Here is a 17,925-nt window from a genome sequence, read left to right as displayed (position 1 = left end):
ATATATTATTTCTTATAATTCCTTCATTAGAACTAAAACACGAGGGTAAGGCATTCATTTCTTCAGAGATGATTACTAGAGTAGAACAGTAGACAAAGAAGACAATTCCTAACTTTTTGGTTTTAAAAATACACCTTTGAAATTCCAGGCAGAGACGGTGGTCATCAGAGTAAAAGCTTCTGAGATATCAGAATCTAGCCACAAAGGCTGAGGCATATGAACAACAGACGTGGAAGAACACTCTGAGAGACACAGTCCTGCCCCCCTGGAGTTCAGGGAAGTGACATACGTCATAAAATTCCCCTGCCTCGCGTGATGTGAGTGTAGAAGAGAAATGGCTGCACGCGTGCCTTGTTCCCTGGTCTCCGCTTGCAGTGCCACCGAAGAGTAGCTGAGCGTTTGCTATGCCATTTGAGAGGGGCAAGCAGGAGTTGAGAGAGCACTGAGAGCCTGCAGAGGCCGTGGCTATTGTTTGCATGATCTCTACAACCGGATACCACACGAGAGTGCAAGTGTCAACAGGAATTGATGATGACAACTGAGGACCAGATGTCCTGCCTTATTTTCCAGTCCCAGCTGGCGGGTTTGGCCCTGTATAGGCCTCTGAAAGCTAGGGAGGGGCTTGAGGAGAGGCCTCCACAAAGCTGAGATCCCACTGAATGGACTGAAATTAAGTTTTAGTCACTTAACAGGAGAGGGACTTGCAGAGACAACTAGCTTAGAAGCAACGGTCCAGCCAGAGAAAACATTTTCTACCTGTTATCATGTTCACTGCTGGTTTAAGAACTGGGAATATGGCTTCGTAAAACAAAGGTGATCCTTGTGCCCAAAAGCAGAATCTGTGTGTATCTGCCCTCCCCATCGGCCCCTGCATTGAGATCTCACAGGAGGAAGAGAAGCCCTACCCCAAGGCACCCAGTACCGACACATTATACAATTCAGCACTGTGACCCTTAATCTGTGATGCTGGTAGAACACCTGCCAGCCTCTGATGAGTCCTCTAAAGACATGAGCCTGCCAAATGATGGAGAGAGCCCAAATGTCCATCGACTGATGAATGGATAAGTGAATATTACTCAGCCATCAAAAAAAAAAAAATCTTGCTGTTTGCAATGACATGGATGGAGTTAGAGTGTATTATGCTAAGTGAATAAGTCCATCAGAGAAAGGCAAATACCATATGATTTCACTCATGTGTGGAATTTAAGAAAACAGATGAGCATATGGGAAGGGGCAAAAGAAAAAAAGGAGAGAGGGAAACAAACCATAAGAGACCCTTCACAATAGAGAACAAACTGAGGGTTACTGGAGGGAGGTGGGCGGGGGATGGGCTAGATGGGTGATGGGTATTAAGGAGGGCACTTGTTATGAGCACTGGGTGTTATATGTAAGTGATGAATCACTAAATTCTATCTGAATCCCTAAATTCTACACCTGAAACCAATATTGCCCTGTATGTTTATTAACTAGAATCTAAATAAAAATAAATAAAAACATGAGACTGTGAGAATGAAATTGGCCCCATTCTCTACTCTCTTTGTCTGTGTATTTCAGTAGTTTTCAAACTTAAAAAATATTATTTTTACTTTTTAGCAGTGGAAACTTTTCTCCAACAAAATCTTGTAGAGTCCTGCTATGTAAAAAAGGAGGGGGAAAGCTGTGTTTTATTGCTACATTTCCCTTACAAGTTTAAATTTATAACAATTACTTGGTTCAAAGATAATGAACTAGAATTCAAAGATAATGAGATTTTGATGAACACAAAAACTTGAAATCTGGAATTACGGATGATAACTGCCTTCGCACCAGTTTCAGCCTCCAATTTATTTTGGTATTTTGTTTTGGTTGCCTGCTGTAGAGAAAATTCTCATTCGTACAGATGAGTAGGTTGCAAAGGGTCATGGTTTCTGAAATAGCTCACCTTGCAATCTCAAACTACTTTTTATTTAAATCAAGATGGTACCTTGAAGAAGAAGTACTGAGAAATTTTTGTTTCAGTATTGATTTGTGAAAATTTATGTCCACACCAAAATCCACACATGGATATTTATAGCAGCTTTCTTCATAATTGCCAAAACTTGGAAACAACCAAGATGCCCTTCAGTAGATAAGTGGATAAATAAGCCGTGGTACATCCAGACTGTGGAATATTGTTCAGCACTACAAAGAAATGAGCTTTCAAGCTATGAAAAGACATGGAGGAAGTTTAAAAGCATGTTATTAAGTGAAAGAAGCCAATCTGAAAAGGTTATATACTGTATGATTCCAACTATATGACATTCTGGAAAAGTAAAAAGACGAGGGGTTCCCAGGGGTTAGTGGGGAGGGAGGGATGAAGAAACAGAGCATGGAGGCTTTTTAGGGCAGTGAAGGGATTTTGCACAAAACTATAGTCATTATACATTTGTCCAAACCCACAGACTGTACACCACCAAGAGTAAATACTAATGTAAATTATGGACTCTGGGTGATGATGGTCAGTGTAGGTTCATTGGTTCTAACAAAGATAATCACTCTGGGGGGAGGGGATGTCGATAATGAGGGGGATGGTACATGTGCGGAAATGGGGCTATATGGGAACTGTCTGTACTTTCTGCCCAGTTTCGCTGTGAACTTGAAACTGCTCCAAAAGAAAAAGTTTATTAATTTAAAAAATGCTAGGTTGACATTAAAAATCAGAAAAAAAATAGTGGTTCACTAATAAGATTGGATAACTGTTCAATTCCTTATCATAAATGTAGTCAGAGAAGTAACACCCCAAATTTATGGTTAATCCCATTACTATTTATAATGTGACATTATTACTGTGTGATCAGTTATATGTTCATTTGTTATTGTGCAATCGGCTATTACACCATGATGAGAACATGCACCAAGCAGATGAATCTGACCCTTGCCCGACACTTAATTGAGAACAGTGCTCATGTGTACTTCCTGGTGTAATTATATATACATGAGCGGATGTGCATCAGCCTAGATTAAAGAAAAGATCGGTGCAGAACTACACGTTTTCTAATCAAGGACACGTTTAAAGAAGATAAAACAAATGCACAGAGATGGCAGGAAGAGATTTATTCTGAGGTCTATGCAAAAGGAAGTCAACTCAACGGCACGCATGCTAATGTTACACACTAGGGACCCCTAGTGTGTAAAAAACTCAAAACACCGCAAGTTTACATGTGTCCATTGTTTTACTACCTATTAAAAGTTATTTGGGATATATATACTTTAAAGAAATACTTGTGGAGTCTGACAAACTTCCATTTGGCAGTAGTTTGATACGTGTTTGATCAGACTTCATTATTCAGGAGTTTTGTACAATGTATGTTTGAACTTGTCCATTTTAATTCCGATACCTTCTCTCTCCCAAAATAATGAATCACACCCCCTTCCACAGCTGGAATAAATGTTATTCTGTTCTTTTTTAGCTTTTTGTCATCACGATGGTATTTTATGTTGAATTCCAGTCCTTCAGTAGTGTGTGGCAACGTACGGTGTAACGTGTGGATCACAGGCAAACCTTCATTCAATTCAAAGTTGTGGCTGCCCACTATTAAAAAGTGATTTTTTTTCCTCATGCTTTGAATTTCGACCTGACATATGTATATTTAATTCTTATAGTTGGAATCTTCTGGTGTCTGATACCACTGATGTTACAAAACTTTAAAAAGCAATGGTATGTAGTTCAGTAATTGCTACCTTGTAGTAAGTTCAAATCTGGTAGGAAGACTCTAACATTGTTCCCTTGAAAAGAAAAGATCTTTGTGTTGTTCAATTGTTCTTCACAGCAATTTATGTAGCTCGGTGGAGTCTTGGAAGGATTTAAAAACACTAAATAACTATGTTTCTGAGCCCTGAGCCCAGCTTTTCTATTGGCCTTACCTCTGACATAAGGAAATTGAAATATTTGGAGGTAGAGCTCATATTAGAGAAGGTCTTCTGTTTGATACAGTTTGAGAGCTTCTACCCTAGAAATTAAGGTCATTTTTATTGTTCTTCTCCCTTGCTTCTCCTGAGAGTGACTCCTGGTCAATCACTCTGCCTTCCCCTGTGCTCCCAAAACACTCTTATAATTTTTTTTTCTTAACTCTCTCATGCCTGCAATTAAGTTTGTTTCCAATTATTGAACACTTACTTGTTGCCACTGTAACTAGCATATTATTCATGTTTTTTTCCTTTTGTATATTGATGGTATGTAGGAATACAATTGATTTTTGAGAAGTTATTCCTATCTCCTTAACTTTTCTGAACTCATATTACTGCTAATAGCTTTCTGGTTAATTTTTGGAACTATAATAATTGTGTTTTCTGCAAAATTTGATATGTATTTCTTTCTCTGCTACAATTATGCCTCTTATTCTGCACCTGACCACATTTTATTTTTTAAAAAGATTTACTTATTTGAGAGAGAGAGAGAGCGCACGAGCAGGGAGGAGAGGCAAAGGGAGAGGGAGAAGCAGGCTTCCCGCCGAGCAGGGAGCCTGACGCGGAGCTCGATCCCAGGACCCCGGGATCATGACCTGAGCTGAAGGCAGATGCTTAACCGACTGAGCCACCCGGGTGCCCCTGACCGCATATTATATTTGCGCTTGACTGCACTTTGGAGCTATCGGAAATGGGAATGGCTAGTTTCTGGTCTCATATGTAAGAAGCTAGGTAGTCAACACTCTACTGACAAGTAAGAAGCTGAACGAACTGATCAATCAACAATCCTTAGATCCACAGAGAAGGGAGGTCACAGGGCAAACTGCTGCCCTAGAAACTGGAGAGACCAGACCGGGTGTCTGACGCCAACGGACCTGGCACATGGCGGGAGCCTTCCGTGCAGGAGTTGCTTCCCTGCCTCTTCCTTCAGTCCCTCAGTCCTGCTCCCAAGTCTTCTAGGGCTTGCTGCTCAGTGCGGCCCGCAGAGCAGCAACATAGGCATCCCCTAGGAACTTGTCAGAGATGCAGGGTCTCGGGTCCCACCTCAGACTCACTGAATCCAAATCGGCATTTCCACAACATCCCCAGGTGACTCTTGAGCACACTGAGATTCAAGAAGGACGGATCTCCGAGGCTGGCAGAAATGGCCACCAGGTGGCGGGTGTGCAGAGGCACGGGTAGCCAGGGCCACAGATCGGCCACCAGAGGCTCCTTCAAATCTGTGCCCCAAGTGGCATTAGCAGTTTGGAGCCATAGCTCGTGAACTGTGGAGGGGGAAACCCAGAGGGGACCCCTAATCAATGAGTGACAGGTTGTGGGGTGTGAGCCATGAACCTCTCCCTTCTGGGCTCTCCTAGGTGTCTTCCCATGCATTGTTTATTGACAGGAATGGGGGGATATGCTCCCATTTCACAGACAAAGAAATTGAGGCTCAGAGAGGGAAAGAAACTCAACAGTAGCAAACAGCTACTGGAAGTGTAGGTCTCTGGCTCCCTGGCCTGGGCTCACAGTACTTCTGGAGGGACGTGGCAGGATGGCTCAGCCCCAGTCTGTGCCGACTGGAGCAGCCCGCATGTCCCCCTCCCCATTCTCCCCTACCCAGTTGCTCTTGGAACTGCTCTCTTGTTTTCTTGGGGAGTGCAAGAAGCAGCTGTTGTAATCATTCAATTTGGAATACTAATGGACTTTCCACAATACTCAGGTTACTGGACTTAACTCCCAGGGGAACAGAGCATCAGTCTTAATTGGGAGCAAGCAGAACCAGCCCTGGTCCTCAGAGGATCCCCTGGGAATCTTAATGGTTCCTGAGTCTGTGGCTAGTACCAGCTGTGAGCCAGTGACTCTTCAGTGAACTTTCATCTCAATCTGTTTAGTTTTGCTCTTTTAGTTAGAGGAACAAAGATTTACTTGCGTAGGCTCAAGTAAATTTTTTCTCCTTTTTTTCCCCCTAAGAATTCATTTGGGTTGACTAGGGAAATCACCTAGAATTCATGAGCAGAAGTTGTAGTAGAGCTGAGGCTGATGGAGCCAGAACACTGGTGTTTCCAGACTCTAAAGAAAATTTTTTAAATGGGGTGGGGGAGCAAAGGGCTGTAATAAAGCTCAACTCCACCCCTCTTATTCACTATTAGTAAGACTTGCTCTAAGCACGATGTTAACACAACGAAACAAAGGAAAATGTAGAGACAGCAACAGATAGCCCCAGCCCCTCCCTGTGTCCCCTTGCCCAACTTCTCCTGGGGTAACCCACTTTCCTCTATTTGCCCGTAGCCCCGCTCACCTCTGCTGGTGAGGAGGGTCGGATTGTGGTCAATTCAACAAGAGTAGGATCCTCATTTTACAGCTTTCCAAGGAGGGATGTTCTGACCCCTGCTCACTGTCCCCAGGCCCAAAGAGAAGTTCAGTAGAGATTGGTGTACTCTTTCCTCTCTCCTGCTAGAAAGCCCACAAGAAGTCCTAATCTTTGCAGATAGTTTTGGTATTTTATATGCAATCCTACGTGAAAGGAACCTCTATCACCACCCAGAATCTGGGAACGAGCAGAATCTTTCAAGTGCAATTGCCAGATAGCACGGACATACCTTCGGGGGGATCCACGACAAAGGACCTGAGATCTGCTCATAGAGCCTTGTATTCAGGTAAATCTAAGTACAGATGTGGAAATAATTATAATCACCATCTCCTGTATCATGTAACAAATATAATAAGTCGAGGGGACTGGGAGTTGAGGAAGCAGCACAGGACAAGGGTGCCCTAGGGACCGTGATACTGGAAGGTGACTTTTACAAAGTCTCATTTTCACCATCCTAGTCTCATGCCTATGGCCTGGGGTTAGAATCACCACCTTGGAAAGTCAGCCTGGAAAGGACCTCGAGGGCATCCAGTCCCAAACTTAGGTAGAGCAGGGGAGAGACAGCAAGGCCCAGAGAAGGAGCTGTGAGGCGCTACGTCTCCAACAGTCCCACCACTGCCCCTCCCACTGCCGTGTTTTGTCATTAGTTCATTTGGGTTTTGTTTGTTTATTCGTTTCCTTGCTTGTTGCTTTGTTCACTTGTTGGTCTCATAATATATGCCTGGCATCATCCCACAAAGGACTGACATAACCCAAAACTACATCCAAGGCCAAAAAGTTAAAAATAGGTGAGAAAATGGGGCAAAGGAAACCCAAAAGTAGAAAAATTATAAAATTACAAAGCCAAGGAGGAGTAAGATTTCACCTCGGAAGGCAAACCATCAAGAGGACTTCTCAGCTGTAGAGTTGAGACATGATACAAACAACCCAGGAACAGGTTTGAATCTAGGACAAAAATTCAGATGTACAAGGAATATTCTGTATTTGTTATCTTTAATCAAATTAAGTCTGGCATTGAGCCGCCTCTGACCAGGCTGGGAATATTCTGCCTCCATATTCAATAAGAGACATTCTAGGGGCACCGAGGTGGCTCAGTTGGTTAAGCGTCCAACTCTTGGTTTGGGCTCAGGTGGTGATCTCAAGGGTTGTGAGATCCAGCTTCTCCTGGGGCTCTGAGCTCAGCGGGGAGTCTGCTTCCCCCCTCCCTTTCCCTCTGCCCCTCCTCCCGGTCGTGCACTCTCTCTCTAATAAAAAATAATAAGATCTTAAAAAGAAAAGAGGCACTTTACCCTCCTAGGGATTTCCCAGAGGCAGGAAGCCTCACGTAGGGCCCAGAAAATGGTAGACATTTGTTGGCTGCCCTTCCGGGGTCCATTGCCCCTCTACCACTTTCTTACTCACAACTCCAGATTTTCCTCTGGATAGCAGCTATAGACTTAGGTTAGACTGACCCCATCTTCTGTTTCAGACGAGGGTCCTGCTGGTCTAAGTCAATCTGCATACCCTTATCTCACCGGCCACTGTGATTGGTTTGCTGTTTGCATTGATGGGTCCAGTCAGAGCAAACCTCAGGACACTTGTTCTCTGGTTGCAGGAACCAGTGGTTTCTATTCCATAAGTGAATGGGGAAACTGCTCGTCTGGGACAATGGCAGCCATCTTGTGACCACGAGAAGAGTCAGCCTGAGAACAAACCTGACACTTGGAAGAGTGAAGAGTCAAGAGAATCTCAGAGCAAAGGAGCTAGAGTCTGATAAACTTTGCCTGAGGTTGGCCCTACTTTTGGATAAATCCATGTTATTCTTAAACCAGGTTGAGTAGAATTCTCTCTTTTGTGCAAAGGTCTCTCACCCAATATGACCTCCAACCTCCAAGCAGTTATGGCTGCTATCCAAGAGTCCAAACCTGCAGGCCCCCCAGCCCATCACGCATCACACCTGTGCCATAACCAACTCTTACTAATGGCTGGTGATAGCTGTGCAACTGAGGATTATTATAACCCTTTGCTTTCCCCAAAACATTTTCTGGATTTCCTTATTGTCTGGGCACCCACATGGGAGTGTTTGATGCTGTGAGTCATGTAGCTTGTGCGGGGAACAAAAGATTGAGAGTTGCTGCCTTTCAGCCATGCGGTGCTGTATTAGTGCGTGACTGGAGCTGGGGTATGGGGAGGAGAGCACACACAGCTCTCTGGGCTTCCTCAGAGTGTTCCACACTCAAGGTAAGAGCCCTCTTCTCCTGGCGCTAAGACTTGAGGTGAATTCTTGCCATGGTGCTATCAGCCAATATGCTGTAATGATATAGATGACATTTTTCTGAACACAGGCCTCTAGGAAAATCCTGAAGCTTGTATAGTGATTAGCAGTTCTACATGGGGCCTCACAGTATATTCCAAGAGCCCAGTTCTACTAAAACCAGATTCTGTGTTTGTCTCTTAATTTTGCACACACCGATGAGGCTTCACGGACATGTACCAGCTTCTGGTGGCAGAGAATCTAAGATTTCGCCAGCATAAAATTGCTATGATATGATGTCGCTGTGGTTGTGCACAAAGCCAACAACTAGCCAGCATTTCTAGAAATGTGAAGGCTCTTGCCTTATAGGGTCATAGAAGCTTCCATTAACTACGGAACAATGGGTGGGTGAATCGATAGAGAAGCAGTTTCCTTTTTAGTCTTAGTCCCATGGCCTACAGCATGGACCTTAGAAAATTTTCTTCTCTACTTTGGGTTACCATTTCCCCATGAATACAATGAGGAGTTTGGAGGTGTTGCATTCTGGCAGCCTGGAAATCACTGATAGTCACTCAGTTAGGTGTTATTGACGTACCAGGTTCTTCATAGCAGCCTTCACATCCTTGTTCCTGAGGCTGTAGATGATGGGGTTGAGCATGGGGGTCACCACCCCATAGAAGAGAGAGGTGAGCTTGTCTGAAAGGTCCTGCTTGTCTGCTCCCAGGGGGTCCCTGGATTTGGGCTTTCCATACATGAAAAGGATGGTCCCATAGAAGACGACCACCACTGTGAGGTGGGCAGAGCAGGTGGAGAAGGCCTTTTTCCTCCCCTCAGTCGAAGGGATCCTCAGGATGGTAGCAATGATGAACACATAGGAGACAAAAATGAACAAAACTGGGGCCCCCAGGAAGATCACATTAGCCACGACCATGCTGATCACATTGATGGAAATGTCAGCACAGGCCAACTTCAGGACAGCCAGGATCTCACAGGTGAAGTGGTTGATGACATTGTCCCCACAGAAGGGCACTCTCATAGCCTGGGATGTCTGAACTACAGAGTTGGTGATACCAGCTGCCCAGGAGCCGGCAGCCATGGGCACGTAGGCAGCCTTCCTCATGACCACAGGATACCTAAGGGGGTTACAGATGGCCACATAGCGATCAAATGCCATCATGCCCAGAAGCACACACTCTGTGGCTCCCATGGCAAAGGAGAGAAACATCTGCATGGCACAGGCAGAAAAGGGTATGGTTTTGCTGGGGGTCAGGAAGCTGTCGAGAATGAGGGGGACTGAGGAGGTTGTGTAGCAGATGTCCAGGAAGGAGAGGTTCCCCAGGAAGAAGTACATGGGCGTGTGCAGGCGGGAGTCAAGGATGGTCACCAGGATGAGGACCCCATTGCCCAGCAAGATCACCAGGTACATCAGTAGGATGAGCACAAAGAACGTTTTCTCCAGCCTTGTGTGGGCTGAGAGTCCCAGGAGAATGAACCCCACCACAGGGGAGGTCTGATTGGACCTGTCCATGGTGCATCTGCTCTGTCACCTGCAGGAACTCTCTGCAATCAATTTCAGTACTCTCTGACTCCAAAAGGGCCTGGGCAACAGGGCAAAAATCCCCACCCTGCTGAGCAACTGGAGAATAGCTCTGACAATTTGGTCATCTCTATAGGATTTTGGAAAAATGTAGTAGAGAATAATATTTAACTTCTGCTTCTAGTATGAATGAAGAATTAAATTGGACTAACTGTCCTGCATATGACAATTGAAAAAACTAGACAATGACATAAAACGTCTGCATAAAGCATTGGTGAGGTTATAAGACAGTAAAGAATCATAGGTTCATGATTCTGGGAATCATGGAATTCTGGGAATCTGGAATTCAGAGAAGTCCAGCATTTGAGGCTATGAGTCAACTGAGGCATTTGCAGCATCTGGAGGTAGCTACTGAGAGGCTAAGAAGCATACACACAGCTTCCTGAAGGTGGGGGGCAGGTTTTGAAGTGCAACGCTCACTGTGAAGGGCCTCTAACTAAACTGAGTTGGCCAGTCCTCTCCCAAGAACCTGGATCATGTGAAGAAAATGTTCCCTTTATGCCATCATCACTAGATCCAGAAACACGGCTCATTATTATTACTGAACTTTGGATTCTTAACTACAAAAAAAGAAAGAGCCTCCCACCCCCATCCCCGGTGGCAAGCCCTGTCCCTTCTGTACAAGGTGGGATGAGGCCAGATGATCTCTCTCAGAGACATTTGCAGTTTGCTGGGTCTATATGACTCCGTGAGAATAACACCATACCAACGAAGGGGCTTCTCCCCTTCCTGAGCCTCTACTCCATTACAATCAAGTCTGATGACTGAAATGTAACTTGTTTTTTTTTTTAATTTTAAAGATTTTATTTATTTATTTGAGAAAGAGAGAATGAGAGAGAGCACATGAGAGGGGGGAGGGTCAGAGGGAGAAGTAGACTCCCTGCCGAGCAGGGAGCCCGATGTGGGACTCGATCCAGGGACTCCAGGATCATGACCTGAGCCGAAGGCAGTCGCTTAACCAACTGAGCCACCCAGGCGCCCTGAAATGTAACTTGTTAACGAAAATTTTGATATGATCAAAATCTGAACTTACCTGGATCAGAAACATGGTGAACACAAGCGATCCGTTTGTTTCCTAAGGGTAGGGAAGAGGCCACATGTCAGAAATGGCAACACTGGGTCTGAAGTGCCAGGGTGAGGGCTCAGAACATGTGACGAGGGAGGTGAAGGGTCCAGCCGGTCCTCTCCCCTCCGCCTGCCTCCTGTGCTCAGGGCACAATCTCCAAAGGACTGGCCATCACCTTTAGAAGATAATTTAAATTCTAGTGTGTTCTTTGGGACCACTTTAGTCCCTGAAGTCATTTAAAGTTTGGAAAGTAAGTGGTACTCAGTTTAGAAACTTTGTATCCTTCTGGGATAACATCCCCAAGATCCAATTATGCTGAAGGCACTGGAGGAAGTTTGCTGCCTGCCTGCTTTCTCCCTCCCATCCCTCCTTCCTTCTTCCCTGTCTCCCTTCTTCCCTCTGACTGTCATACTCCTGTTAAGAGAGTCCAGCAGCCTCCTGGGCAGTGATCCCAGCACTCAGCCTGACTCCCAAGTCTTTTCTCCTGTGCTGTGGCCAAGCCCCATCACCCTAAGTCTGCGCTTATGCAGTGGTTTTAGGAGCCTGAGTGGAAGAATTTTTTCAAAGATTTTATTTCTTTATTAGAGAGAGACAAAGAGATGGAGGGAGAGCACGTGAGCAGTGGGGAGGGGCAGAGGGAGAAGCAGGCTCCCCCTGAGGAGGGAGCCCCTGATGTGGGGCTCAGTCCCAGGACCCTGAGATCATGACCTGAGCCAAAGACAGACATTTAACTGACTGAGCCCCCTGAGTGGAAAACTTACACTTTCCCTCTAAATTTTCAACTCATTGGATTAGGCCCCTTGAAGCAACCTGCTGGCGTTCTTCCTCAATCCTCACCCAGCGTTCATTTAAATCACTGTCTTTTCAGCTTCCTGTCCTCTGTGCATGTGCTCTGAAACCTCTTTCATAGGTTTAGGTGATAGAATGTGGCCAAGAACAGGGGTGGGTCCAGAGAATGGGTACGTTCCTTTACTCCGCCAACAATCAGAGTGGGTACCGCACCTAAGGCGGAGATGTGCGGACGTGCGGAGGAAGCAGGGTCTCCGCCTTCTGGATTGCGCCCTCTAGTGGCAAGAGAGGAACATGAAAAGAAATGACCAAGGGAGGAAGGGCAGTAGGCTGGGAAAGAGAATGCCCAGGTTTTGGGAGAGCCCAGAGGGAGGCAGGGGTCAGACTTCCCCGGGGAGATGACCCAAAGTCCATCATGTGCTGGAGCTCACTTACCACTGTGTACATTCCTTCCCAGCGCCCATTCAGTGACTTTGTTGGTTGCTTGAAATTGGCCAACCCCTCAGGCAGCAAGCGCGCAGTGGGGACACAAGTGTGTAATTTCTGAAGTCTGAATGCTGGATTACCTAAACAATATTTGCCTGATTCGCTGCTTCATTCCAGCAAGCCTCACTCACTGGATATACGCATGCTCTCCTTCCCTCAAATTGTTTCCATGCTTTATACCATGAAGCCCTCGGGCCACAGGACTCAGCTGACTAGACTGGTGGACTCCTGTTCTAGGGGAAGTTAACGTGTGAGCTCTCTGGTGGCCTATACTAGATGATGACTAACCAAACCCTTTAGATCTGTCTCTCAGGAGCTTGAACTGGAACACCAGGATGTAGTCAGCAGTTGGGGTAAGGAAGGAAGGGGAGGAAGGAGAAACCACGGTAAGACAGGCAGTTAGGCCTGAGAAGAAGCCAGAGCCATGGTAAGCTGAAGACGAGTCAGAGGGAAGAAAGTAGGGGGCAATTAGTCTCAGCTGGAGTAAGGCCAGAGTGGCTGAGTCTCCCATGTGGTAGAGCCCTAGAGGTGGGGGACACAGAGCTTTGCCACAGGGGGGCCAGCAAGAGCCCCTCAGATTGACATTGCAGTGCCTGTCCAACCACAAGGCCCAGCTGCACTGCTGTGCCCCCACGAACCCCATAACATCCCCTTGGCCTGAGGAAACCAAGAGTGAAGGAGGGACAGGCTCCCAGCAGTTCAAGGGCAGAGGTCAAAGGTGTTAGACATCATGAATACAAGGCTGGAGCCCAGTGATGGAGGGTCCTTCCACCTGCTCACATCCAAGTATCCCTCATACTTACCTCAAGGGATCTTGAGGAGCATTAGGTAAGACAAGATTTAGGAAACAGTTATAAATTAATGGCAACTCTTATTAATATCAACGTCTCACCATTATCTCAAATATAACAAATCCAATAGGCCGTAACCTCCTCAACCATAGAAACTACTTCTTAGTCATATCTTCATTACCAGTAACCAATGAGCTGGGCACAAAGAGGTACAAAAACTGTATACCGAAATGTCAGAAATACCGCTGCAGCCACCCTGTCCCTACCAGTCCAGATAGGCCCTCCCCCATGTCACCTGCCGGTTCCCAAGATCTGGGATTTTAGCCACTGTTGATTCTTCTCTCTCCAGCATCTCTCCCAGATCTACCTCTAAATCCTATCATTTCTTCCTCCTGAATGTCTCTCTGGGCCCCCATCTCCCCCGTCCCTGTTATTTTCATCCTGGAGCCAGTTCTGTATATTCCTCCCGTGCACAGCCTCCTGGACATCTTTGTGGCTCTCTCAGTCATGCCTGCTCTCTAGATATTTCTGCAGTGCTGGCATTCTCTGAAGACAAAGACCCACTTCTGGTCATCATGTCCCCCATCTCTACTCTTTGGTACTTGGCACAAGCTATGACATGTTCATAGCAGTTGTTCAGAGTGGTGGGCAGGTTGGTGAGAGAATGAGAGACAGAGAGCGAGAGAATGAACGCCGGGTCACTGAATGGAGGGGAGGAGGTGCCTGGCTGGCAGGGAATCTGTCTGGCTCAAAGTTCCTGGGAATACTTGAATCACTGAGGCCCAGATCTTCTTCCTTCCAGGTTCTCTGAGGGCAATGACAGAGCCATCTTGGACCCATTATTGTGATCAAAACCCAGGGGAACTCTGATTACCTGGCCAGAGGATGTTCTAAGCTGAGATTTCCTTGTAGTGAGAGGGGGGCATTGGGTAGACTTCACAACATTGTCTAATTGGGTCTATGGGAGTGAAGTCTAAATTCTGAGCCTCTCACCAGACTTTAAATTGCTTCTGGGTTAAGGCCCGGCCCCAAAGTACCCAGCCTTAATTCCTGAGAGAGTCACCATGGGGCCCTCCGGAGAAAGTGTGGAGCACAGAGAAGAGGGTGCTGGGCACAGTAGCTAGGCATGGCTTGGCAGCCCATCGGGGGTATGGCCTCCTCTGGGCCGAGGCTCCTGGCTGAGTCTCAGCCTTGAGAGTCAGCTTTTGTCTCCTTGTCTCTCTGAGCCCCAAGGTCAGGCAAAGGCACTGTGAGTAGCTGTAGCTTCTACGGGCTGTGACTTGTGGCTGCATTTTGGACCCCTCTGTACCCGGGGTCATTTGGAGACACCAGGAAGTCAGACAGTAGTTAACAATGTGCCCAAGTTAAGAATGTGTATTCATATGTTGCTGGAGCAGCTCTGAGAGATAAGGTCTGTAGGGCCTGCTCGGTTATGGCTCGGTAGCACCCAGATGGGCAGGTGATACCAGAGACAGTCATTTCTCCTTGCTCCTGTCAACTTGCTCTCCTTGCTCACAACCTCCCCACTCCAGGGGCCTCCCTTCCTGTGAGCCACAGACCCAGCCTAGATGTCACCCCATGCTGGGTAAGTGCCAGGTGATGTCTATGGCCAGCTCTTCACCAGTTGGGAGGGAAGAAGAGAGTTGGATGCAGAGTGTTGTGGTCGGGGTGTGGTGGGAGGACTGGGCTGGGGGACAAGACAACTATTTCTAAAGTTTTGAAGGCTATGGCTGTGGCCAGGGAGCAGGTCTGTTTTGCATGAGCCCAGAGAATCCTTAGGGCCAGTGGAGGAAGTTAGAAAAAGGGCAGATATCAACAGCCCAGCTCCCTGACAACAATAGTGGAGGCTGTGAGCCCTCACGTTGTTCAAATGTTGAAGCAGAGGCAGAGAAATCACTTCCTGAAGAGAGGATCACTGTAACAGGTGGGTTAGAGAAGGGGACTGGACTGGTTTAATATCTGAAGATTCAGCCAAGACTCAAATTCTGTACTCCCTGGTATTAAGGGAGCCTTTCTCTAAAAATGACTTCTTTTTTTTTTTTAAGATTTTATTTATTTGCGAGAGAGAGAATGAGAGACAGAGAGCATGAGAGGGAGGAGGGTCAGAGGGAGAAGCAGACTCCCCGCTGAGCAGGGAGCCCGATGTGGGACTCGATCCTGGGACTCCAGGATCATGACCTGAGCCGAAGGCAGTCGCTTAACCAACTGAGCCACCCAGGCGCCCTCTAAAAATGATTTCTATCCCTTAATTCCACATATCCTGAGAGAAGGTCTTTTCAGCCTTGTATCATTACCAATTAGAAAAAAGTACCCCTTCTTCGGGGCCACATGCAATTCACAAACCTCTCTCCAGACTTCAGTTCCTCCACCTTTAAACTAAGAGGTCAATGATTCCCAAGACTGGTGTGGATCAGAAGTACATGAGGAGGAGCATTTCTTTAAAAAGCAAGCAAACAAAAAACTAATCTCTATGATCATCTACAAATGTAGGACTCAACAATCTGTATTTTTAACCGGCAGTCATGCTATTTTGGGCCTCTTGCTACAGGGCTCTGATGACACCTGGTGTTCCTAATAGAGTTGGCAGTAAAATTGTGATGATCGACAGTGTGGCGTTGGATGTTCTGGGAAGCTGAGTAGATTTACATGTGACGATGTCTGCAAAGCATCTAAGTGGCACTGGATGGCATGTGACTCAAGGCCCCACTCAACCTACCCCGAGGATGTGAATTATGAATGGGTCCTGACCATCAGGTATGATTTTATTCCTTGGGCCTGAGTTCCAGAGAAGCAGAGGTGCAGACAGATCAGCTGTGGTTACAGGAGGCAACACATAAGGCCTGCGCTGCAGATCAGGCTTCCGGAGACTTTGGTGGGAGCTCCATGTGGTAGGCTCCAGAAATTCAATTTGGTCAGATTTTTCAGAGAAGAGGGCCAAGATCAGATAAACTGATTTATACTCACTAAACTCACAAAATACTGAAGTGTAAACCAGATACTGTATAAGAAATAAAACTGTTAAAGATATAAGTGACTTTATGTTTTCACGCCAGTACATTCTCTTCCTATAAGACTCTCTGTCCAGTTATAATAGAAACTTGCCGGGAAAGGAGGAACTAGATCCATAGGAATGGGCCACATGACATCAAAGGCCAGTGTCACTGAGCTGTGCTAGCCTGAGGTCCCAGTTATATGACAGAGACTGAATTACTCAGAGGCCCCTGCTTCCCTGTAAAATGCAGAAGACACCCAGCATAGGAAGACACAATTTTTGCCTTAGGTATATTAATATCATTGACTAGGCAGAAATGTCTTTTATAAAGTTTCTTTAGATTTTCAGGTTCTGCATTTCATGCTTTTGACTGATACACAGCCTAACTTTATATAACTTGGTCTTTTAGTTGAATCCCACAGGTTAAGTTTATTTACAATTTTAGGGACATCATATTGTGATCCCCATGTATTGACTCAAGCAAGCCATCAAAAAACCAACATGTATTTCTGCCTTCAGTATTTTTAGCGATAAAGGAGAGTGTTCGAAATGGAAGCATCCAACCAATCTGTTGTGACAGAATTTGTCTTGCTTGGCCTCTCTGCCCACCCAAAACTAGAGAAAACATTCTTTGTGCTCATCCTGTCCATGTACCTGGTGATCCTGCTGGGCAACGGGGTCCTCATCCTGGTGACCATCCTTGACTCCCGCCTGCACACGCCCATGTACTTCTTCCTGGGGAACCTCTCCTTTCTGGACATCTGCTACACAACCTCCTCAGTCCCTCTAGTCCTGGATGGCTTCCTCACTCCCAGGAAAACCATCTCCTTCTCAGGCTGTGCCATGCAGATGTTTCTTTCCTTTGCCATGGGAGCCACAGAATGTGTGCTCCTGGGCATGATGGCATTTGATCGCTATGTGGCCATCTGTAACCCCCTTAGGTATCCTGTGGTCATGAGCAAGGCTGCCTACGTGCCCATGGCTGTCAGCTCCTGGGCGGCTGGTGGAGTTAACTCTCTGGTGCAGATCTCTCTTGCAGTACAATTACCCTTCTGTGGGGACAATGTCATCAACCACTTCACCTGTGAGATCCTGGCTATCCTCAAGTTGGCTTGTACTGACATCTCCATCAATGTGATCAGCATGGGGGTGGCCAATGTGATCTTCCTGGGGGTCCCAGTTCTGTTCATCTTTGTGTCCTACATCTTCATCCTCACCACCATCCTGAAGATCCCCTCGGCTGAGGGGAGAAAAAAGGCCTTCTCCACCTGCTCTGCCCACCTCACTGTAGTGGTCATCTTCTACGGGACTATTCTTTTCATGTATGGGAAGCCCAAATCTAAGAACCCCTTGGGGGCAGACAAGCAGGACGTTTCAGACAAGCTCACCTCCCTCTTCTATGGAGCACTGACTCCCATGCTCAACCCCATCATCTACAGCCTCAGAAACAAGGATGTTAAGACTGCTGTGAAGACCCTGGTGAGTCAGAAATGCTTTGCCCACTGAGAGTAGGAGGAAGCAGCCTATCTTGTGGTTCTGTGCACACAGATCCCCTAGGAAATGGCTACTTGATAAGCATAGATTTGTTCAATGTTCCTACACATCAGTTTCATCACAAAAGTGCCCAAACAATGCATATCAGCATGGGGCTTTCCTGAATGACTGACAATGGAACATCAAGTCTTTATTTATTT

The 17,925-nt window shown here is 46.3% G+C and overlaps 2 protein-coding genes across 2 annotated transcripts; one reads left to right on the top strand and one right to left on the bottom strand.

Annotated features, from left to right (window-relative positions):
* Positions 1 to 9,093: 9,093 nt before the first annotated feature.
* Positions 9,094 to 10,190, bottom strand: LOC102744554 (olfactory receptor 13C7). Its single transcript, XM_031039593.2, has one exon. It carries the CDS (start codon positions 10,036 to 10,038, stop codon positions 9,094 to 9,096), a length of 945 nt encoding a protein of 314 aa, XP_030895453.2. The 5' UTR covers positions 10,039 to 10,190.
* A 6,540-nt stretch (positions 10,191 to 16,730) lies between these two features.
* Positions 16,731 to 17,899, top strand: LOC102747795 (olfactory receptor 13C7-like). The gene has a single exon (XM_006743735.2). The coding sequence runs from the start codon at positions 16,781 to 16,783 to the stop codon at positions 17,735 to 17,737; it is 957 nt and encodes a 318-aa protein (XP_006743798.1). The 5' UTR covers positions 16,731 to 16,780; the 3' UTR covers positions 17,738 to 17,899.
* The last annotated feature ends 26 nt before the right edge of the window (positions 17,900 to 17,925 follow it).

This window comes from Leptonychotes weddellii, chromosome 14 (assembly GCF_054177405.1).
Source record: "Leptonychotes weddellii isolate Sample4059 chromosome 14, ASM5417740v2, whole genome shotgun sequence".
NCBI lineage: Eukaryota > Metazoa > Chordata > Mammalia > Carnivora > Phocidae > Leptonychotes > Leptonychotes weddellii.
Note: the sequence above shows the minus strand (reverse complement) of the source record. Positions and strands in the feature narration are given on the sequence as shown.

Excerpts from the sequence above, each read along its gene's own strand:
- LOC102744554 (XM_031039593.2), bottom strand. The coding sequence starts at position 10,038 with ATGGACAGGTCCAATCAGACCTCCCCTGTGGTGGGGTTCATTCTCCTG.
- LOC102747795 (XM_006743735.2), top strand. The coding sequence starts at position 16,781 with ATGGAAGCATCCAACCAATCTGTTGTGACAGAATTTGTCTTGCTTGGC.